At 39.1% G+C, this 24,417-nt stretch overlaps 1 protein-coding gene across 1 annotated transcript in view; it reads right to left on the bottom strand.

Annotated features, from left to right (window-relative positions):
* Positions 1-24,417, bottom strand: part of si:ch211-186j3.6 (neural-cadherin) — a 313,671-nt gene that overhangs the window by 227,985 nt on the left and 61,269 nt on the right. Inside the window, exons 2-3 of the mRNA XM_005929219.3 lie at positions 1,488-1,685; positions 120-345 (exon numbers count right to left, since the gene is read on the bottom strand). Of these exons, the coding sequence (XP_005929281.1) occupies positions 120-345; positions 1,488-1,685 (424 nt within the window). The remainder of the gene's footprint in view (positions 1-119; positions 346-1,487; positions 1,686-24,417) is intronic.

The raw sequence follows: 24,417 nt of genomic DNA on the forward strand, positions 1-24,417 counted from the left end.
ATATTAATCATGGTATAGTAAAAGGAAAACAGCAGGTGTGTGTGTGTGTAGTCAATGTCATGTTGTTTCATGTAGATGTCCTGTAAGGGATTTCAGTGGATGAATGTGTGTAAACTCACGGTTGTCCTTCAGGGGTGTTTTCTGGTATTGCAATAGTGAAGGAGGCATTGGTAAACTGTGGTGGCCGGGGTCCAGCAACCACAGAGATGACAGCAGGAGCACTGCGGCTGCCCAGCCGGTCAGCAGCCACCACTGTCAGCAGGTATTCCCTGTCCCGCTGCAGGGGAAGGCCCGTAGTTCGTACCTGGCCAGTCTTCCTGTCCACTTCAAAACGACCATCACCACCTGGGGACGATTTGTTTGATCATATACAGAAGGGTAATACACCAAAGACAAGATAAGCAAATAAGGCAACACACAACAACAGAGATCATCCAGTGAAAAGGACCACAGGGCAAAACACTTTGCACAAAAGTTGCTTTCAAAAGTTGTCAGAAATATTTAAGTGCATGCTAAGCATTCACCAATAAAAAAAGATGACTGGACAATCAGTATTCAAAGTTGCTGAGAGAAAAATGCAAAAACCACAGGAACTGGGGTGTTAAAATTCATGACCTGCATTCAGAATAACAGGATTCAATAAGACCTTGATCCAAAATATACTGCACTTTTAGAAGTTAAACTTTGAGAGGTGGGATTGAGCATTTAAATTGAAAAGTTTAGCATAGATATTAACAATAATATGTCTATGTTTTTTCTTATAATTTTTCAGTCAGTTTATTCCAATGCATCCCCATGAGGAAAATTGAAAAATCATCTTTTTAAACAGATTCTAAAACAGAGACAAGAAATCATTACAAAGCAGACAATAACAAAAGCAATTATTTTGCACAGTGGAAAAAAACCAGACAAGACACTGGAGAATCGTGTGCGCATAAAACTCAGCACTGCAGAGGGCAACAGCTCAAAGAGAGTGTATACTTGAGTCTGCACCATACAGAACATTAAAAAAAAAAGCACTGATCAAAACAACAAAACATTTTAAATCAAGCAAATGATTTATGCAACTGAGACTTTTGTTTTATTAAAAATGCCAACACCAACAAATGCCTCTTTGTTCAAAGGTTTTGCATATAATTTGTCTACTTTTTTCAGTGTGATTAGTGAAAAGCCAAATGCTCTGCGGTTTGCTGTCTACTACGGAAATCCCTCATAGCTGTCGGCTATGGTGGCCTTGCGAGGTCAAATGCACTGGACCTTAAGAAAACCACCAAATATAAAAACTGCAAAAGTACACAAAAACACAAGATTCATATAATAATGCAGTTGTATGTTTGCTATTAGCTGCTTACTGTTAGCTTGTCACTTCCATAGCTCCTCCGTCACATTATTGCCTCCCTGTTTTGTGATTGTTGTGACGCTGTAAACAGTCAACCTGATCTTTAACACACTATGCAGGCAAAAAAAGAAGAAGCAATTTAACCTACCGTCAGACAAAAAGTACTCCACTTCACCATTGTTGCCTTCATCTCCATCCTCAGCAAAGAGCTTGTAGACCAGGGAACCTGCAGAGGCATCAGGGGAAACCACAGCAAGGTAGGGAGCAGGAACCATGCTCCATTCTGGGATGTTGTCATTTACATCTGTCACCGTTAACTCCACTCTGACCAAGTACCACTCTGGACCTAGAGAACAAGGAAAATAAGAAGGCAGTTTTAGTTGAAGTCAAATACTAGGTTTAAAATATGCAGTGGAGTATTTCCATACCAAGAAGCTCCCTGTAACGAACAAAGGGCAACAAGCATAAACATACATTTATGTAGTTTATTTGCCCTTGTTTCATTGCAGCTCAATCTGAGTGTCTCAGCTGCATTTTACACTCAGCTATGGTTGCGCATCCTCTACTGTCACTGTGTGTGTGTGTCTGTGTGTGAGAGAGGTAACGGGTAGCGATGACCATGGAGATGAACAGCAGAAGACAGACTGGAGAGAAGAAGAGTGTTTATGACAACTTATTATCCTGGTGTAAGTGTGATGACGCCTTCCAGGAAGTGTTAATTAATCTAAAACCAACCTCTGGGGCTGAAAAATTGCCAAAAAATGACTCCCATGTTAAAATGCCCAACTTAGAGTAACAGAATTAAAAGCAAGTATACAGGTTGGTACAGAAAACAGTTTCTGGCTCTATTACTACAGCAATTTATTTATTTGGATACTGATAAAATTTTGATTGTCAGATGAGGTAACATAGACGACAGAACCAGGTAGCTGTCTGCTGGGTCTCACCTCCAGTGAACTGGTCCTCTGGTTGTGGTGATTTGTGGAGCATTTTTAACAGAAGTATGTGACAAATAATATAATTTGCTGTGGGGTACAAAGCATCCAAAAAGTATGTGCTTCAGTTTTGGAGAGTGAAACTGAGCTAGTTACTTAGCACTAATTAGCAGGTAGCTGTGCCTGTGCATCACACACAGTTTATGAATGCAGCTTGCAATGTTATTGATAGCTGAATGATTTAAAATGATCACACTGAGGCTCTCTCACACACATATGTACATGTATATATAAAACAGAAGAAGGGCAGCTGACCTCATTACCCATCTGTTAGCCTAGATGAAACACTAAAGACTAAACGTGAGAAACACACAAAAAGATGAATAATTGAGCATTATAAAATCGTTTCAGAGCTAGTCCCATTTTATCTCATTTTTTTGTTGGTTACATTTACATATTATAATTTACTTCTTTTAGGTTAATGTTTCATGTAGTCTTACGCCACGAAGGCACAGCCATTGGCTAGGTTCCTTCATTAGTATGTATTTATTTAGTTCATTTCTGTCTTCTGACTGCTGCTCTTTTCTTTCATAACCACTGACTCCAAAGAAAACCAGACATTCAGCCTTCTGTTTTACCAACCACTAATAACTCAGACAGTTGTCTTTCCAATAAGTGCTGCAGACTAACTGGCTCAGGTCAAATTCAATCAATTTCACTTTATCAATTTGGACTAATGAACGCCAAAAGTGCCAAAAATAAATTGATTAAATGATTTGTTATTTAATTAGAATCGGACATATATGCACAATTTATTAAATGTATAATTAAATGGCATCACTTAAAGTATGAATCATTTTATGTAAAAAACACAAAAGTAAACTCATTATTAACTTAATTTAATAAGGTTCTTGTATATAGTCAGTAAGGAAGATCTGTGTTCACTGATCTGCTTTCTTGGTGTTAAGGCTGCTAGGTTATGTCCACTTTCCCACGCTGTTAAAATCTATTCTGTCATCATCAATCTAGCTCATTCATTTTCTTGCCCAACCTCTGCTGACCAGCATGTTGATGCACTTAAGGGATATCCAGAAGATTGATATCCAGAAATCATCAGCATGTGTTTTTAGTATTATTTATTTAAATGGAATTAAACTTTTTTCTTTCTTTTTTTTTACATAACAAACAAAAAAAGGTATAGATTAATCAGTAATACTTCATAATACTATAATACTACAGTCTCGAGATAGCACTGATTTCTCTATATGTTGCTAAGAACATGAGAAACAGGTGCATCTAATTATTAAAATATATGTAGACAAATTTATGGAGATGTAAGGCAAAAACAATCAATTCTTGTTATGACCACTTTGATTCTTCATCACGGCCTGAAATTTCTGAGACAAGCTTTCTTACAAGTTCTTAGTAGTCTTAGACTTAGTAGTCTTCAGGAAGAGTTCTCCAGGCTTCTTGAAGAACATTCAAAGATGTTCTTTGGATGTTTCTGCCTTTTGTTTTGTTCTCTGTCATAATGACCTCATACAGCTTCAGAAATATTGAGCTCCAGGCTCTGGGGCGGCCAATCCATGGCTGTGTATCCAAGTATGCTTTTACTGCATTGAAGGGTGTTTGGTATCATCGTCGTCTGTTCTCGTAATTCTTTCAATTTTGAAAAGCTCCCTAACACCACTAACCAAAAGATCCAAACAATTCAATTCAATTTTATTTGTAATCATGTCCAAGCCTCCAAAGCTGGCAGACTCTCACTAGTATACCTCTGTCCTGACGTCCTCTGCACATACTGATGACAATTTGACACAAAAATGTCACAATTTGGGTTCATTACTCAATGACACTTGTTGCCACTCATTTTCAATCCTGTTCTTGTCTAATCTGGAATATCTCAGCCTTGTCTCTTGGCTTTATTTCTTTAATAGTGACTTCTTCATAGACACCCCATACTATTATAAACTATTTATATTGTAATTACAGTTATAATTAAGAGGTTTGAAGCTTATACATTTCAGATTGGTGTAACTAAGGCTTAAGCAAAAGCCATGTTCAGACACATAAATCAAACAAATAAATACAAAAATCATCTTATTCAGTTACACTTTCTTATATTAAGCTGTCATCTCCCTCTGTTCCCTTCTTGAATGTCCCATGTGAACAACAGACAATGGAAATGTAATCCAAAAGAAACTGCAGAGGCCATCTTCACATTTCAACTAGTAATCATAATCAGTGCCGTGCAATCTGCATCCACAGTAAACAGCAATCATAGTGACAGTGGTAAAACACAGCGAGGTCCCGTACAGTCCTCATCAATACACCCACCCTTCCACCCACAAACGCACAGCACACATCAGTGCTAGCTGATCACAGCAGGGAAGCAGAGGAGTAATTTCAGGGCTGGAGCCAAAGACTTGCTCTCATTTGTGTCTGCTTTGATACCTGCTGTAAAAAAAAATTCTAATTCCTATTTGGCGTCACAAAAACAAGTAGCGAGGTGGGAAAAGTCCTTTGCGCGTATGACTGTGCACCGAATAATGCAAAGTGGACAGACAGAAGATACAGAGAAAAAGACATTAAGATTTAAATATATTTTCAGAACGAGAGGGTGTAATCAAGCAATATATAGAGCGCAGCAGGAAAAAGCAGCAAGAAAATAAGAGCCGAGTGTCGCATGAACAGGATTAAGAGTGAAGCGCAGAGACTGAAAAATGACCCTGCGGTTGTTATAGAAACAGCAGAACAACGAAAAGTGGAAGATGGAAGAATTAAGTAGAGACAGAAAAAAGAAAAGCACGAAAAAGCAATTGCATAAATCAGTGGCATTAGAGATGACGGGGGGTGTTACAAAGAAAAATATAAGAAGACATCAAAAGACGACAGAAGAGCAGAATAAAGCAGCCATATCGCCCCCCCAAAATATATAGCATACCACTTGATTTTGTGGTTCAATCCGTGTATTTGTTGATAATCTCTTTCTCTTCCTTCGTCTTCGAGGTCATAACAGATTCAAAATTAATTGGAAAAAGGACAATGCAGCTTTGAGAAAAAGGGATAGCACATCCAAGACAATAAATCACCAAGCTAATATACAGAGCATTGTGCCTGAATGCATCTTACACATGCACACGCCTTTCTCACTAATAACAATCATCAGTGGATTAGTGGCTAAAGGAGAACATTGGGAGATACAGCATGGTGCTATTGCCATCCCCATCACTAATGCATCTTAGTGGATCTAATGACATGTTGCAATTCCTAGAAACAGTGGGACCTGCAATTACTAACAGTGCCATAGAAGGCTTTTCCATGCCCACCAACCTAGTCCAAGGATTTCTAAATTTCATTCTGCCACAGTGCTTTCATCTCATCTTGTTCTCAGACCACATACAGAATATGTAGAGTCAATCACCCCCTAATGAAAAATGGTAGCTGTGTGTGTTTGTCTTCTGATCATAACACGACTCAATTAACATGAACCAAAATCAGAAACTGTGGTCAAAGTTGAACAAAAGTTGCGATTCCCTGCTGTAATGTCGTGCAGCCCTTTTCACTATTTGACTTTTGAAGCTTAAAAAGGACAAAAAAACCAACCCCAAAACAAAAAAACACACAAATTGGCATACAAAAGAAAAGGCAAAACAGCATCATTAGTGATGGCTTCATTAAAAAATGGACTCAAATTCATACTAATGTTATGTCTGTGGCAAGTTAAAGTTACTCCCACAATCACTTTATATTTACAGACAAAAAATACCAAAGCATAAAATCCCCGTGCTCTTATTTTCAAAGTTCGATCACTGCTAATGAGCACTGACTGCCATTCCCGCGTCCCTTTTGAGAGTGTGGACAGCTGTTGCGTCAGTCCGTGATATGATTCAGGTCAAGCTCCACCGATTGAGGACTTTTACGGTCGATTCACATATACAGATACTGATTTTACTGTGTAGTTAGCTGGTAGTCAGCAGGTTGTTGTGTTTGTGGCACTGGAAACATGGAAGTTTCATAATGTGCTCTGGTGGACAGACTATGGAACATCAAAACTCATAACACAATGAAAGGGTGGTTAAAATCATGTAAACTGTTCCTTACAAATGCCAATACTAATATATCCGTAACTAGCTAATATTGGTCAGGTGGGGCAAACTGAAGAGTTAAACTAGTTCATGTGCTGGAGCCGTGAGCTCACGTAGGCTAAAGAGCAGAACAAGAACTACCATCATTAGCTGCAGTCGAGAAACTCACTGCTCACAGTATTAATCTGTTATTACAATGAATAATGAATAAACATGAATACATGTATCCTGCCCTCTCCAGAGTATACCTCCACCTCTAAAGGCTCTCTTCCACTTGCTCCCTATTCTATTTACAGATCACAATGTTGTCTGCAAACATTATAGTCCAAAGAGACTCTTGCCATTTCTTCATCTGTTAACCTGACCATCATCATTACAAACAAGCAGAGCAAGTTCATAACGTAATCACACCCCAACTTAAACCATCTGTTACTCACAACCACACACGTCACCACTATCTGTCTGTCATCATACACGTCCTGCACCACCCTCACATACTACCACTACCACAGTTCCAAAATTGGCACCCAATCTTATGCTTTCACTAGATCTGCATGTTTTATTTGGCCAAGATTTTATACCAGATGACCTTCCTGATGCAACACTTCCCATTTATCCAAGGTTGGGACTAACACTAGAACTACACTGGTGACTGCCTCCTACCCTGGATGAGTTATTTTCAAACGAGGCAAATACTAAATTAACAAGTAACCTTGATAGCAGATCAAATGATGACATTATTTAACACTCTAAATATTCACAGATTTGGACTCTTCACCCTGTTCTGGCAGATTCTGGTACAAAGGACTATGAAAAAATGTTTTAGTCCTTCCTATTATTGTTGAAAACAGATGATGGAGCATTCTCAGAGATGGCCATACAGATACCTTTGCAATACTGCTCCAATGCCTGCCACCATTGCAAAGACCAGGTGGCTTTTCGTTTAAAAACACCGGGTTGTAATAGGCTAATGAGTAGGCAGGTTTTGTTACTTCCTGATCTAGTAGATATAATGCCAACTGAATGTGGGCACTGTGAGAAAATAATTTTTCAGACTCACACCACAGTTTTCACTCTCTAAGTAAAGTGCTTGCAGTGTAGAGACTGGCTATTACTTAGATATAGAGCAGTAGAGAAAGACTAGCAGGCCGAGGTGGAAAACATACGCCGAAATAAAAAAAAAAATAAGGGATCACATTAAGATCTGCTTTATTTGAGGATGACCTGATCACTGAAATATGCCTTGATCAGCCTCAATACTCATCCTTGGGATCAACTTGGGACACTTCTGAAATTTCTGTTGGGGAATTGCTTTGCAGCGGGGTGCATTATGAAGTCAATTACATGAAAAAATTATACCAATTCACTGCAAAGCACATGTCTTCAGCACATCAACTTACCAAGGATAAACAGTACATCACGGGAACCAAACTGTCATAATAAAATGTGTCCAAAAGCCTTTAATATCTCTGTGAAACAAGAACACAGTTATGACTCATATGAAGCCTTAAAGTGCCAAGGTACAGCACCAGCCAGAGAGGCTTTTTTAAGTGGATATGATGCAACTGATGAATCAGGTTAAGTCTATATGTAAATATGTTACATCACTACATAAATGAGTGAGCTTGGAGATGTCAATATGAATGTGAAGGTACTTAATTTAACAGCCGAAGAATGAAAGAGAGCCCTCCTTTCTCATCTGCACTCCTCCGGTGACCTCAATCAGCACCTTTCTAACTCTGCTACCTCATTTTCTCCCCATCCTTCTCCCCCTCCTGCTCTACATTATGCTGACAGCACTGATAGCATAATGTGGAGTTTACCCCTCCTCTCGCTCTCGCTTTCTCTCATTTAGTGCTAACATGCTGAACTAACTACTCCAGCCTTCAACCCACTGAAGAAAAGAGTTTTGGTATACCTGTGAGTGTGTGTCTGCAAGCATGAGTGCTGTGCCTTCACATCTTTGAAAAAAAAAAAAGAAGAGACAAATGGTGTAAGACAAAAAAATAAGCAAGAAAAAGGAAAGGAGAAACAGATTGAGAGAGACTACGAAAGCAAGACAGAAAAAAAAAGTAACTGAAAGGAAGGCCAGTTAATTAAATGTCCTCCGAGGATTACAAAAGGCTATTTGCTCTCACTGGTAACTGTTCCATCCATAATCTCCTTGAATGGAAAGCTGGTGCCATCTTAGTGACTTTTTACATTTTTGCACAAAAACGCCAATTAAAGCCAGGGATGAGAGACAGAGACAGAGCAAGACAGTGAGGAAAATCACGCTTTAGTTCTTACACTAATTGCAAATGATACAAATGGTTAGCCAATAGTTTCGCTGTTTATTCTTCCAGCAAAGCTACTCATAATTGAAAATCTTCACACTGCCAATACTGAGCTCAAACAAATGCACACATGAGCTTGCACGAACACTTAGAGTGACTACACATTCAGAGAAGTGCAACAGCTAATTTGAAAACCAATGCTATTATCTAATGCTGGCCAATGTCAATTGGAATCAATATCACAGTTAATTGTCATATTTACATCAATAAAAATAGATTAAAAATATGTTGCTGGACTAATGTTCTGGCAATTGATCACAGTTTACAACTCAGTGAAAACTTCCCCCGAACTCTATAAATGGCACTTTATCATCTTTGAACTTACTGATTTAGTTTTATGGCTTTACTTTAATAAATTTACTGGTTAGGTTTAGTCTCGCTGATCTTATCAGCAATGCGCATCCAAGGAAACGTCTGTTCTGATAAACCCACACTTCCTCCTCAGTGACCAAAATCTGAAAGAAATATATAAAGGCAAAGAAAACACATTAACACATTTATCTAACCTAAATATAAGTACGATTGCAAACATTATACACAGATTCTTATAACAAATGCATGGCTTTGTTACCTATGGAGAGTGATAAACATGTATATAAGGGGGACATAATTATCTTCTTATGCACTCTGATATCATCAAAATCCAGGTCAAGACTTTCTCTTCTTCTACTAACAAATGTATTTGTCAAATTTCATTTTGGGAAACTGTAATCCCTTTTTGTTTGCCAAAGAGTCTTTACCTTCTTTCAACCTGCATAAACATGATCCACCAGTAGCATATGGGCTATATACGGACTACAAACAGATAATTGAAATCGTATCCTCTTCCTTTAGATTCTGGACATTCATATGCAGACATCTGTTCATAGAGATTATCCATCCTGTGGTCAAATTGTTTTTCAGGTTACTGAAGAAATAATTGGTGTTCGTTACCCACAGCGAGGCCAATGTAAAGATATTTGTCACACACTATGAAGCCTTTGTTTTTTTTTAATAAATCCCTGTGCTGGATGAGGTCTCACTACTTCAGAGAGGTCTGAAAGGTTACGCTCAGAGCCTTTTTGGGGCAGGATAACCTGACCGAGTCTTCTATTTCAAGTCTCATTTTATGCCACTGCACAGTCCTCAAATATGGCTTGGCTGCTCATTACCTAATTGAACAGATAGTACAGAGCATCACAGTGTCTCTTTACCTGGACCTAAGGGTAAAGTTAAAAGGTGATATAAATAAAACTTGCTGCAAAAGGATACACTTTGGAACTAACAACCATACCATCTGTAACATGTATTCTCATCTATGGTCTTCATACGTTCAGCTTTTGTATAATTAATGCATTCTTATTTTACATTTCACACCTGAAAGGTTACTGCTACATGAGTGAAGAGCTTTTCTCACTATAGTTCCATAACACACCATAAATCAAATTAAGTTAGTTAAAGAGTTCAAAGGGTTGTTTCAATGAATTTTCCATTAAGTACACAAGCTTAGCATTATCCTCCCAAAGCCAATAATTGGTCAATCCCTTCCTGAGATTACTCTACTTACCATCTGGATCTAAGACTGTCTTACCAACTGTGATACCAGCTATTGTTTACAACCTACTCTCTATTGCTCCAGTTAGAAGGGATTAGTCTTGATACCTCAGGTGACGCAAACCTCGGAGCACAATAGGAAGACCATGTGTCCCCTATTTAACAATCTACTAATTAGCCTACTAAATCCTTTAATTAACTTAAGGGCAGACACGTGCAAGCCAAAACACTGGATGTGTGCAGATGTTTGTGTGTGTTTAAGCGTCAGAGCTCGATTTACAGTTCAGCTGAGGTAATGTCTGTGATCTTTGGCTTTATTAAGTCCTATTAAGGTGCACTGGGATTCAGAAGGTATTACAACCTTCAGCCTCTTGTCTCTCTTGCATCTTGCCTTTGCCTCACCATTTAGCACAAAAAATGGACTGATATCAAAGTCACTGCATTTATTCGGTAAAAGTTTAAGCAACAGCTGTTCAGACAGAGCCAAGTGCTCGGAGGAAAGCTTGCTAATGCAGTTGCCGTCGGTCCCAAACACACAGCTCAAGTCTCATGTTATTCCAGTTATTTTTGCTAAAAGCAAAATGTCAGCTGACAGAGAAAATCTTAACCCTAGCCTTAAACCAAAGCAGTGTCTTTTTCCTTACCACAGAGCTTACTTAATCAAAGTTTTGCATTTTTGTTTGTACAGTTTCTTGAAAATGAATGTCCTTTTTTTTTTCTAAAATGGAAACATATTTATGAGAGTAAGAGAATTAAAATAAAATCAGAGGTAAACTTTTGCTAAAACTTTGGTTACAACAGTAGTAACTGGAGCAGTTGGTACTTTCAACTGAAATTAACAAAAAGCAGGGACAATTTATAGCACATCTCTGGAATTTTGTCCGTGTCTTTTGAATTTGTGTGTTCTGGGGGTGATTTCCATGTAAGGGTATTGTGAGATCTGTGCTATTTTCTATTGTTTTTGTGATAACTTTTTCCTTCTCTGCAGCAGGGGCTCCGCATGGATTGTATAAAAGATGGATGTAACTTCCAGGTCTGAAAAGTGAAGCCAATCTGCAGGTGCCCTAAACCTGCATTCTTTTCCATGGCCACCAGGGGGCAATACTTGTGGGGGCGAGAAGATTTTCAGCCCATAGAAGTCTAGTGGATTTGTGATTGAAAGTCATTAGCCAGTGAGTGTAAAATTTCACAGTCTAATTTGCACCTTGTTTGCCAAATCGTGGTTTCAAAAACTACAGCGGAAATGCCTGCGTTGAGGCTTCAAAAGGGAACTTGTCATGTCACAACAGCTGCTTTCATCTTGGATCCTTTTATTGGACGGACAAGAGCACAAACATGAAAATTAGCCAACAGATTGGTTGCTTTTGACACTGCCCCCTGCTGACAGCAAACGGCTACAACTTCTTTAGGGCAGTCTACAAATCTCTTTGCAGGCTCCGTCAAAAGTATGCCACAGAGGTACCTTTGACTGTATGTTGGTCCCATGTGGAGCCAGTGCCTTATTGTTTTTATTGCTCCTCTTCCTCTCTATCTGGAAGCTTTAGCTTCTGTGTGATACTCTTTTGTACCTCATTACCTTAATGCTTAACAGAATTAGCTATAAAATACTTTTTGGCCTGAACATCTTTTCCTGTATTTTAATTCACCTATCAAAAACTTTATTCATTTATTCATTCATGTTTTAGCTTTTTTATGTGTTGATGGCAACAAAATCAAAAGAAGCAGATATTTAATTTCAAGTCAATCCTAAGTCCTTGACCCCCAATCGAGAGGTTTGTAAAGTCAATGCCGAGTCTCACTGAAACTGTTCTGCAGGATGTGGTGGCCCAACACCTTACTTAGTGACTGAACGGGAGAATCAACTGCTGTCATCAACCTAATCTATCATGTCCCTTGAAGACACACCATAAAGTCAGTAAATGAGTTTTCAAGCCCCTAAGCAACTTAATTTATATCTGAAATACTGCTATTTCAGCAGACAAGGTTTTAATATAGCTTGGCCCTACTGCAGAACTTCAGTCAAAGACAATGCATGTCCTCTGCTCGCCATCACTCAACACAAACCTGCTTTCCAGTTGTCACTAAATCAACCATTTCATTAAACAGACCTGCCTTGGATCCAAGCACAGCAGAGACCAAAACAAAAACAAGTACTTTCTTTTTTGCTTTTGTTTTTGTCTGAATTCCGACGTCAATAAAGACTTGCCATTATCCATTTTCTTAAGTTTGTCCGGGAAACGTCGAGATGTTCCCAGAACAGCTGAGGGAAATAATCTCTCCAACGTGTCCTGGGTTGGCCTCCTGCAGGTAGGACATGCACAGAACTCCAAACCCAGAAGGCGTCTAGGAGGCATCCTAGTCAGATGCCCAAACCATCTCAACTGGCTCCTTTCAATGTGAAGGAGTACTAGCTCTACTCTGAGCCCCTCTCAGATGGCTGAACTTCTCACCCTCTCTCTAAAGCAGAGCCCGGAATAAAAAACAGAAATCAGTTTCAATGGGCAGTCTGAAAAGTTTCCACAGGATAATCCACTGAGCATAATTTATAAATTTGACAGGTAATATATTATTTTCCCCTACATATCCTGTAGTCATCAGCAAAAGAGACGAGCGGTTTCATCTATACAATCTGTAGCAGTCTTCCAGCACATAGCCTAATTATTCTGAAAGCTGTTAAAACAAATTAATTTTAAATGAAAACAAATTGGGCAATTACTATTCATTTCTCTCACAAATAGGTCTTTGTCATGCCAACAGTTAACTATCACATCTAATACACTATTACAAGGTATTGATCATTTCATTGATAAATGAATTAATTGCTCAACTAATACAATCACAGAAATAATAAAATGATTATTATAAATTTACACAGAGAGCTAAAAGAGCAGCTCCCATCCAAAGGTTTCCAATTAATTACACATAACAAACTGCAAAAAACACAAAAAATATGAATTTATTATCAAAGTACTTGCCAGCTAATCTATTAATGAACTCACCATTGCAAGTCCATTTTGTCTGGAGATAATTGCGTGTTTTTCTCTGTAAATTAAGAGTGGAAATCAAGATGCTGCATGGATCATGTGGATTCCAATTAAAATGGCAACAGAAGACTTCTGATAGCCACGAGTTATACAGACATTATAATCCATCCCTCCATCTGTCTTCCTGCTTCACCATGTGTGGCTGTAGACTTTTTGTTTTTTGGTCTTTGGGCAAAGCGAGAGAACAGAAATTGGGAGGACGAGCTACATATTTCCATATTCTCTCTCTTCTGCACTGGTTCTTCTGTCAAGTTCTCTCTGCTGATTACAGAAAATGGGAGTTAATCGTTTCATCTCTCATCTACACTCAGTTCCAGCAGTTGCAGAAGGCTAGTGGAGGGGGCCGGGAGTCTCACAGATAATGAGAGATAAAACCATGATGGATCTGGCAACCCACTTGTTTGGGCTCACTGGGAATGGCAGTTGAAAGCGTACTCTATGAAAATATGGACTCCAGTCCAAAACCTTGAGGCTGGCTTAGTTCCATCTGTGAGAAAAATAAATGGAGAGGGAGAGCAGAGGAAAGAATAGCAGAAAAAGGAAGAAAACTGGGAGACAGCTCAATTGAGAAAAAACAGAAAGCAAATGAATGTGGGTTTATTCACGTATAAATGTTCAAAAAAGGCGCTACATCAGCTTTCCCAAGACCATCTCTATGATTCTGACAAAATTACGAGTATTGAGTTTAAATGGAGGCTACTGTTTTATTTGTGAGTTCTGTGAGGTCATCGCAGGATAAGCAACTGACTGAACATAGCACACTGACGTTTTTATTTTGCAGATAAGTACCTTATGATTAATTGATGTAAACTGTTTCATAGTCTTGCACCACCACTTATTCAGTGAGGGAGCGATAGTGAGATCGGGCACCTTGTTTCGAATTATATGAGCCTGGTGAAAGGTCATCAGTTGTACTCAGATTGATAAACTAGGCAGCATCCTCTGCCTACTACTGTAGGTGTCATCTCAGTCAGCTGTGATCGTTCCACCCTGCTGAATGGAAGTAACAAGCAGTGTATTCCAAGTTAGAAAAACAACAAATCTCTACACTTGGATGCTTGAGTGATGATGGAGCTGTAAGTTTGAAACCCATCTTTCAACTTAACTTTCATTTTGTCACAACGTTTACCTTCATTTTCACAGGTTATTTAATGTTACAAAGTGTCAACAACAGTTACCACTGCGGTCGCTATGCGCACTACTTCACACGCACTCTTCCAGGGCTGAAAAAAGATGACAGTATGAAGGTTCCTCACGTGGCCACTTGCTACTCTAAAAGTTGTCAATCCCCTTAGATTTCCATGTTAAAATATATCGCCTGGCACAAAAAATCATTTCGATGTATACAGCTAAGTTTTGAGTTTTTTTTTCTTTCCATTGCTACAACGAGATTTCTGCTTGCCTTTATCTTCACTAATCAAAGTTGCCAAATGGGTGTTCTCAATGAAGGTGTCATGGTCTACGGTGGGTGGCTGGAGTTTCCATTAGGCTCCTGAACTGACCTGGGATCCGCCCCTGGGCAGGGCCAACTCCAGCTCCTGCACACCTGGAGCCTATTGCAGGCAATCAAGCCAGGGGGATTTAAACCACACATCGATGTTCACCCACTGCCAGTTCGTCATCAACCCATGTTGGTAACAGGTCTTGTGCTTCAAATTCTCGCTGTGATTTATCTTACTAACAAAGACTCTTTTGTACTACAGTTGCTGTACCCACCCTGGCTCACACTCCACCTCCGGACTCGGGATACCTAGTGATCATTCTGGAAATCCCTCTGTGCCTCACCTGCCTGCCCTCCTGCCATCACACTCCATCTGGAGCCCCGGATCTCAGGTCAGCCTTTCCACGCCACTCAGCCTCCCCTGGATCTTCATCACCCCCCTCTCAAACACTCCAGGTCCCTAACTGCAAGTAAGAATTGCTGCTCTTATACTGGCCACTTCTGAGCTGCCTTCACTACCTGCCTAACTCCTATATCCTCTTCCCTCAGTGTGACTGTTCCCCACTCAGCTCCGTTCCGCTTCTCAGGCCTCGTTCCCTCGCCCTAGCCACGTTCCCCTGGGCACGCCACACCAAGACTCCACGTCTCGTCATTTTCTGTCTTTGCCACGTTTCCTTTTTTTTTCCCCTTTGCACTTAACCGTAATAAACTGTTAAATCATCTACTGTCTCCGCTCTGGGTTTCTGCACCTGAGTCCTATTCAGTACCGGCCATCCGTCGCCGTGACAGAAGGTTTTGGTGCCCAACGAAACATTTTCAAGTAATTAAAATAATATGGCTTACGTGATTAATTGTACTTCGAACAGCCCATCCAAAAAGTATTATTTTGGTGAGTGAAATTTTGTGCAATGCAGTTTGGTAATAGCTGATAATATAGCACCCTGCACTGCTGGCCCACAGACGCACTTTTACTCCAAAGACTTTTTGATGACAGAGGTGCAAAATGTAAACATTAGGCTTTCAAAACAGATTTTCACAAATTATTGGGACATTCAATGATCTCTGCCTTGGTCTCTGCTAAATAACAACTGTACCAGAGGGTAGAGGAGGGCACCTACTGAGGAGATGTATGGGATTAAATGTTATTAAATGAGCTGGTGACATTTAAGTCAGATGGTGCAGGCCTTCAGTGTGGGATGAAAGTTTAGCTAAATTTACGAAATTTGGTTTTGGGCCACCAACATTCTCAGTCAGACAGCAGAGAAATGGAGCTGACTGGTTAAGCTTAACTAGTTATAGCTTAACTATGTTATCAATTATCTCAATTATCTATTATCCTTTGTATGAATATTTACTACTAGTGTAGATTTTAATATTTATGCACAGATCGTAAAATCTTCCTGCCCAGTGACTGCAGGTATAAGTCAGTTATATGTAGCTTAGCTGAGACTCCATGTTGTGTTGGTGCACAGTCGCAGTTAAAAAAAACTAAAAGTGTGTCATTAAGCGCAGTAGGGGTGGGGGTGGAGAGAGCACCTTTGAGTGAAACGCCACGACTCCTCTCCTCATTTTATACAGCCCCATAATGCCAACAAACAGCACAGCATGAAAAGCTGCTAAACGGATTATTAAACGGATTATTAACGAGCAAGCGTGAGAGGATTAGTCATGTTGCTTTGAAGTCAATCTGAGGAAGGAGAAATTGACTTGGAACACACTACAGTTCCCTTCTCTCCCTTCACCTTTTTCTTTCTATCCCTTTTCTATTTTTGAGTAAATGAAGGGGGGGTGGGTGGGGGGAGGGATAGTTCAGTCACAAACCCACACCTTGGCAGCAGACCTATAGATGCTTGAGCTATGAAGACAAACCAACACTCCTTCTTCAACACTTGAAATGTGGAAAAGTGGGAGGTATTCATTATCGGTAAAGCACCCTCTATATAGTTCATTTTCTAGTTCTATTAATTATCCTGCTTTACAGAGGTGGCAAGACTATTCAAATCAAGAAAATGTTCTTGCACATGCAGCATTGTACAGACTGAACAAAGTATTTATTCATCGGTTCCTTTACTGAGGAAAATGTGGGGTTCAGCATACAAAGTCCTATTTTTATCTTGCATTTTCATAAGAAACGCAACATATTTACCTCTGTCCTCTACCTCTATTTACCTCATCTCCAGACAACTAGACAAATGTTATCTTTCTAGCCCCTAGCAACAAACTAAGAAAAATATTTTCCTCATTTTAATTTTAGCTGTTCCTCTAGTTTGCAAAGTTCGTCCCTCTAGTTTGCCGTTTGGGTCCAATCCAGTCCGTCAGTGCAAAAATGATCCAAAAACATGTTTGAGAATCCTTTCAAATGATCCATTTCTTTTATTCTGTCTTATTTCAGCTGTAACTGTGTAAGAAAAAACAAATAACAAGATGACTTGAGAAGTTGAAAAACACACTGTTGGTGAATTTTGTTGCTGCAGGCCTCAAAGTGTCATCTCCCTCCTCACAAAGAGGTGACCATACCAGACGCCGGGATTTCATCTGCTTTGTTAAGGTCTCTTAGCAGCATCTGAGCGAGTGGGAGTGAAATCTGCACTATCCACATGCACTGCAGCCTTAAACAAATAAGGCCATTATCCAGCCGAGCTGTATGTGAATGACCGCATCAGTTACACTGGACATTTTACTCAAACTTTTTTTTCCCACTGTCACCTCCTTAGCACAAAGACTGTGTAATGTCTGACTGACCTCATGTTGGCCAGAGAATTCACAGCAAGCGAGTGGGTGTCATGTGTCCCGTGTTCCACTTCTGCTGTATTTATAGTATTGAGAACATATCTGAGAAAATCTGCTAGATTTGAGAAAGGGCTACTTCGATAAAAGCGCAGACCTTATCCTCCAGACAGTGTCCAGAGTTCAAGTGGGAAAAACAATTTAAGTCTCATGCGCTGCCTCAAAATGTTATCCACATAACTTTGGTCGTCTGTCCCATTGGTATAATTTATTTATTTGGTGGTGGGGGTGATTTTAACCATAACTGTGTGTGTTTGTGTAAGTGCATGCGCTCATCCATGCACAGGTGACTTTGTGTGTCTGAATGAATCATGTGACACTGATTAATCTGTCAGGTAAATATCACGTTTCTGTGATTTTTGGGGTCATTTCTGACTCAAAATGATAAGCTGGTTATCAAATTCTGCGACTGCCTGATAAAAACTGATCATTTTAATAAAGTGTTTTGGAGCAGGAAGGCACTAAAAAAATCTCAAATAAGCAGTCTCACTGTTTTACCATCATTGCCCAACAAAGTAAAAAATGCTGTTTTAGTAAATAAATTAAATCAAACTCAGCTAAATAAACTTTTTTCTCTTTTTTTAAGTAGATATTTTTCATAATAGCTATTTCAGGTTAAATATGTGTAAAAATAAGATTAGTCTTAAAAAAAGAGAAAAAAATCTCATCGTGTGAATTTGATTCCTGAGATGAGTGCTCGTCAGGGGTCAAACCATCTTCAACTCTTAATTTTATTCAACAATTATGCTTCTGGTGTTATTAAATAAAGCATTTTAAAAAGAGACAGTATAACAAGAAGAAATGTGGTTTGCCACACAGGGTTAAGGAATCCAGAACATTTGTGGACTTCTTTTTTTGCCCATCATCCAGCTAATGAGTTATGAGGTCACAATATATCACAAGTAGTTCTAGCTCAGTATGCCTTTTCTTTTTCTCTCTTCTGTTCAGGGTGAAGGTATATAAGAATATAATCCTCTCTAACCATGATTTTCAAGCATATCCTTGTCACTAATTAGAAGCACATTTTAATTATTTTTTTCCACAAAGCCCTGTTCTCATTACTCTAACATTGACGCTAATCAGCACTTTGAGGTTACTGAGTGTGCATTTGCCATGTTTGTGCGTGTTTCAGGAGCAATTTCTAGTGTTTGTAGGTCATCCTAATCTACCCTGAAGCCTCAGGGCTCCATGTTGACTGTATCAGTCTGAGGGGAGCCCAGTAAACCAAGGTAAGCACACTTAGAAGGGTTACTGCATGCCATTCAACCTCTCACTGAAGTTTAAAATACCTTAAAGCACGAGTAAACATCAAGTGAGCCACAGACGATCCCATCCAAACCCTCCAATAAAGATTATTTATCACACCACAACATTTGCTTAAGAAATCTAATATATAAAATATGAAGCACCTGCAGTTAATGTTCATCTCATTATATAACAATAGACTTTCTGTTCTTCTAATTTGTATCTGACCTGCAACCAGTGCAGATCTCTATGAACATCATAACAGTGTATATATTATGTTATATACCTTAATACAAATGCACATAAACACATTTGAATTTCCTGCAACTCCAATAAGTTTTCTTTAAGGCTTTTATAATGTGACACTGGCAAACTATTCAGGCAGTGTTTCAAAAAGAAATGTTAAAAGTTTTTGGGGGAAAAAGAGATTTAAAATGTATTTTCGGGGCATCTAAACATGAAACACGACCTTAGATCACTTATGCACTACAGTAGGTTCTAATGTTCATTATATAAAATGATGACTCACAGCGGATATCTAAAGTTAAAACTAAAAAGGTAAAGACACTGACAGTGACAATATGACAATATTCTGCACAATTAGTTTAGGCATAACATTTTCCCAACAACAACCAGTCATTTATTGTTATGATTCCTAGTGTTTGTAGAAGTACAATAGAAGTAGAAGTACCATCAGCTATGAGGCTCCTCTCCTGTGTAACTAGCTCCCAGCTTGATTTGTGGATAGAGGCATCATCTCTACTTTTAAGGTTTGACTTGAAATGTTTCTTTTTTATAAAGCTTATAGTTATAGCTGGACCAGATGATCTTGAACCTTCTCTTAGTTCATCTAGCCTCAAGCTGGGAGACCTCAAACATTGCACTGCGCCCCTCGCCTCTTTGCTCTTTTCTCTCCCCGTGTGTTGTGTATTAACTGCTGCCATTACTTTTGTCTGCTCTCCTCTAAGTTTGTCTTTTGTTCCTTTTGTTGTTTGTCTCCCTTTTCTTTCCGCTCTCACCCCAACTGCTGGCACCAGATGGCCGGTCCTCCCTGAGCTTTGTTCTGCGTTAGGTCTCCTCCTGTAAAAAGCAAAGTGCTGCTTACAGGTGATTGCCTGATCCTTGGGGCTCTCTCACTTTGTAGAGTCTTTACCTTACAATAAACAGAACCTTGAAATGACTGTTGAACTTTCACTTTAAAAAATAAATTGAAAGTATTTTTTTTATTGTGAACCTATTTTTCATAACAAAACCAAATATCACATATTAATATATATACTGTATGTTTACATATTAAAAAATAATCTTTAAATATATAAGTGTGAGAATGAAATGAGAAAAACGAGTCTTACAGTATGTGTGAAATTATTTCAGGGAATGGATTAACTAAGTGTTTCCAGAACCAGGTTACGTATCCAATTAACCCACTGTATCAGATGTCTCAGCGCTTGAAGAAGGTCAGGCTTTGTTTACACTCGTTAGTCCGTTTTGGCTTGGAGTTGATTTTATTACTCATCACTCACTGAGTGTTAGATGGAGGCACGTCTTAAAGCCTTCTCGCAGCACCGAATTCACAAAAAAGGTTCCATCCGCCGCTGACGGAGATTAAAGCACTTGACTATTGTGTCTACCTGGCACATCTGAAAGTGGATAACCGAGATTCAAGTCCACTTCAGCTTAGCTCACCCTGCTGTGATCCAAGATTAGCCACCTTGCAGAGTTAAGACTATTTTAGAATTTAACCCACTTAACCCCGGGCTAACCGGCACTGAAGAAGGGGGCTTATTTAGCAGCCTTGAGCCAAACAGAGAGACCGTGCTGCGAATTTACAATGTGACTGGTGCTGACAGGGTAAAGCGCCCTCAGTATTTAGTATCCTTTTTTTCTGATGCTGACTCGTATCTTCAGCATGCTATGATCCTGCTTTTGCCTCCAGCTTTGACATCCTCACAGAGACTACAGGGATCTATGTCTCCATTCCCACAGTATCTGCCTAGAATAGATGTGCTGTGTCATAGCATCAGCATCACTCAAATCATGAAACTTGTTTTATTATAAACATCTACATCCATGTCAGTGGGTCTATCTGCCTCTCCATCTGCATGGTTTGGAGCAATTTTATTTTTGTGTCCCACTCATCTCTGCAGAGTGATGTGAAATGGCAAGTCGTCAGACCGACACTCCGCTGTGGGCGATGAGTATCTGTCATCATGGAGGAACCCTCAGTGTGTGTGTGTTGTTTGTGTGTTTTGCCAAGGAATGCTTGTTTGTGGGAGTGTACATGAATTTGTGTACATTTAAGTGGATGTGAGGACAACAGGGTTCAGTTTTATCCAACAAAGCTCAAGTGCAAACTATAACTGCTGGCACAGCTGGCACCCTCTAGCGCACTCAAACACACACACATGCACACACGCAGAGCAAAGTATACCAAAGCAGCTGGTGTACAAAGGCACAGTCTCTAACTAGTTCATCCATATTTATGACTGCAACAACGCAATACATTTAAATACAAAGCCAACAACTTATTCAAAGAATGAAATCTAGCTTGCTTAAACTGCACATTTGTGCAGGTTCTCTTACCAAACTCACGGCCCAAACTAAACCTACTCACACAACAGTTTTCTGCATTCATATTTAAGAACAATCAATAATCTATGTGTGACCATCCACTACGCTTATTTTGATCTGGGTTAGAAGTTGTTGCTCATCTTTAATCACTTGCCAAGTCATTCATTTGGTGATTCTATTTTATAACAAGATGCACTTTTATCTAATCTAATCATTTGTTTGTCTTTTCTTCAGTGGGTTTGCTTACTCCATGCACTGAATCATTGCTTGCTTTGGCTGAGTGCCTTTTGCTCTTGAGCTTTTTCCTGTTCTCCACTGCACTTCAGAGGATTACCTGTCAGTCAAAGCATGTGTCTGTTGAGTAAATCTGTGGTTTCAATTTGAGATCATATGGCTATCTGCCAATGTTAAGGTATGCACATACAAGACAAATGTATGATTACATTAACACTAAGGAAGCCCATCTCAGTTTAATTGACCGTGATACATGGTACATTAAAAAAATGTCAACAGCTGAATTGTGTTTTAAGTATTAAATATTTACAGTGGCAAATGTATCTCTGGAAACTGAGAAATTATATCAACCTAACTTAACCAGGGACTAAGCTTGAGACTTGAATGTCACTTAGTTATTAAAAGTGTCATATATATATTTAACTTACATAATATGATGCTGTGGAGGAGCAGTGACAACTCACAACCCACGTTTATTAGGTATTTTGATTGACTTTTTGAATGCCAATGTTTTTAATATAGAGTATTTGAAACCAGTGCTGAGCTGAAGGCACAGGTGCCAGAAAAAGATTGGCCCAACAACAAAGGAACATAGTATATCTTGTTTATTATTACATGATTTATTCTTATGACTTACATTGTGGATTGAACGTGTCATGTAGTCTTTAATCCAAACTTCACTTCAGAGTTCCAAATAATAAAATTAGCATTCACATTTGCATTTCATTTTAATTGTCTCTCGGTTCCCTCTTATGCCACCTTGCTGTAGACTTTCCCAGCATACGATGACAAAGTAAACTATAGGTAAAATATCTCCTTGTGACTTCTAAAATAGTCCGTGTTACATAATGCAACACTAAATTTTTTTGTGTTTCACTCAATCAGTATATAAAACACATCACATCAATTCACTGGTCTATCAGTAGTAATACAAGATCCTCCCATGTATCTAAAAAGCCTTGTATGGCTTGGCTCCTTCCTACATATCCAACTTCAGCTTCCAGTTAGAAGCTGTTCAGATCCTTCTGACTGTCTGCCGCTCTAGATTTAAACTCAGAGGAGACTGGGCATTCTCTGTGGCTGCCCCCAAAACTGTGGAATAGCATTACCCTCACAGTCAAAGCTGCTTCCTGCTGTGAATCTCTCTCTCTCTCTCTCTCTCTACATATATATATATATGTACAGTGTACAGTTTGTTTTGCAAACATTTTATTAGAGAGATTCTTTTTAAAGCTCAAGAATTAATGTGACACAAACAGTTTTGGGGTTTGTGGAGCAGGGAAATTATTTTACTGCTATTGGTAAATAATCATCATCATTACCATTGCATTAATAATATAATCTGCAGCATTGATATTGCATTCAGAGGTTTAAACAGTGTGAGTGTCTTTCAGAAAGACTAAGTTGCAGGAGTTGACAGGAAGTTGCAGAGAGTTTGCAGAACTGAAACCGAAAGTTATTCTGAGGAGCAGGTTAGACGAGGCTATTTGAATTACTAGGTTATTCAAATTGTCTGTTATACTTTTATATTCTTTTACTAAGCTTCTTAGTAGAGGTTCTTGATTAAAACATTTATTCAACATAGTACATGTAGTTTCAGTTAGGTTATTACACATAAGGATGAGCCTCTGGTCTGGTAAAAGGTCAGAAGTGCAACGGGTGAATTGAGAGAGCATTTGAGGACGACACACACACACACACACACACCAGTTAGAGAGAATCATTTATAGGTGGAAGTTTAATCATGTTTTGCTTGGGGTTGCAAAAGAGCAGTTTGTCGCAGAACTGCTGCTGAGGTGTCAAGATGACAAGCGAGCATCCGGCAGTGACAGGAGTACCTGCCATGAAGACTAGAAGACAACGTTCTTTTAAACTGTGTTAAAAGTCATTGTGGTTTTGATTTGACGTATGTATATATTCTGTCTGTGACGTATGAAGGGGCGTCATTAATTCAAACCCTGATGCTATAAAAATCTGTGTATGCTTTGATTAAGTCGAAGATTAATTCCTGTCTGCGTACAGAGTGGTCTTCCCACGCGTGTATTCATTAAAATCAATTGTTTGACCAAGATCTTCTGGACCTGGTTGTTTGTACTCTCCTTCCTCAATTATGTGAACCTTAACAGGTTTCACTAGAAAACTCCAAACAGCATTTTTTAAAGACTGTGTCACTGTCCATGGTGCTGAAAAGCAGGCCTGCTCATTCAGAGTGACTTCAGTATTTCGGGATTTCAAGATGCACACATTCCTCAGCGACAATAGACGTACAAATGTGTGGCTTGACTGATGTGGTTGTTCTGAGTAAGACATTAAGCACAGACATCAAGCTCTTAAGCACAAATTAAGCCTGAAATCACAGGGTGACAGTTCCAATTAGCTTTCGCAATAGGAGGATCATTTACAGATCATGCAGGTGTTTTCATGCAGGTGGCAAAGAATTCACAATCTTATATCACATCTCTATCAATCTCTATATAACAAAGTAGACAAAAAAATCAACTGGAGACAGAACAGGGAGGGGGGATATATGAAAACAGATTTTAAAAAACATGACTTTAAAGAATAGGAAACAACAACAATAAAGTTCTTGTAGATTTAGTGCTGACAATATCGTTTAATATTTAGTATCTACTGTTATCTACTGCTAGCTAGTTTATTGTGATGGTGCTGTTTTTATTATGTTGCTCTTTGTTTGTTTGCTTTCTCTTCTGTTTTTTTTCTCCATACAGGTGATCCAGGTGTTTTGTTTGTTTTTCTTTTTTCTTCCCCCCCTTTCTCACCGTCTCTTCTCCCCTCTGTTTTCTTTCTCTCCCTCTCTTTCTTTCATTCTTTCTCCCTGTCCTATCCCCCAGTCATGTCTGTCC

The sequence above is a fragment of the Haplochromis burtoni genome, unplaced genomic scaffold (genome assembly GCF_018398535.1).
Source record: "Haplochromis burtoni strain Fernald_Lab_line unplaced genomic scaffold, NCSU_Asbu1 Contig_121, whole genome shotgun sequence".
In the NCBI taxonomy this organism is placed as follows: Eukaryota; Metazoa; Chordata; class Actinopteri; order Cichliformes; family Cichlidae; genus Haplochromis; species Haplochromis burtoni.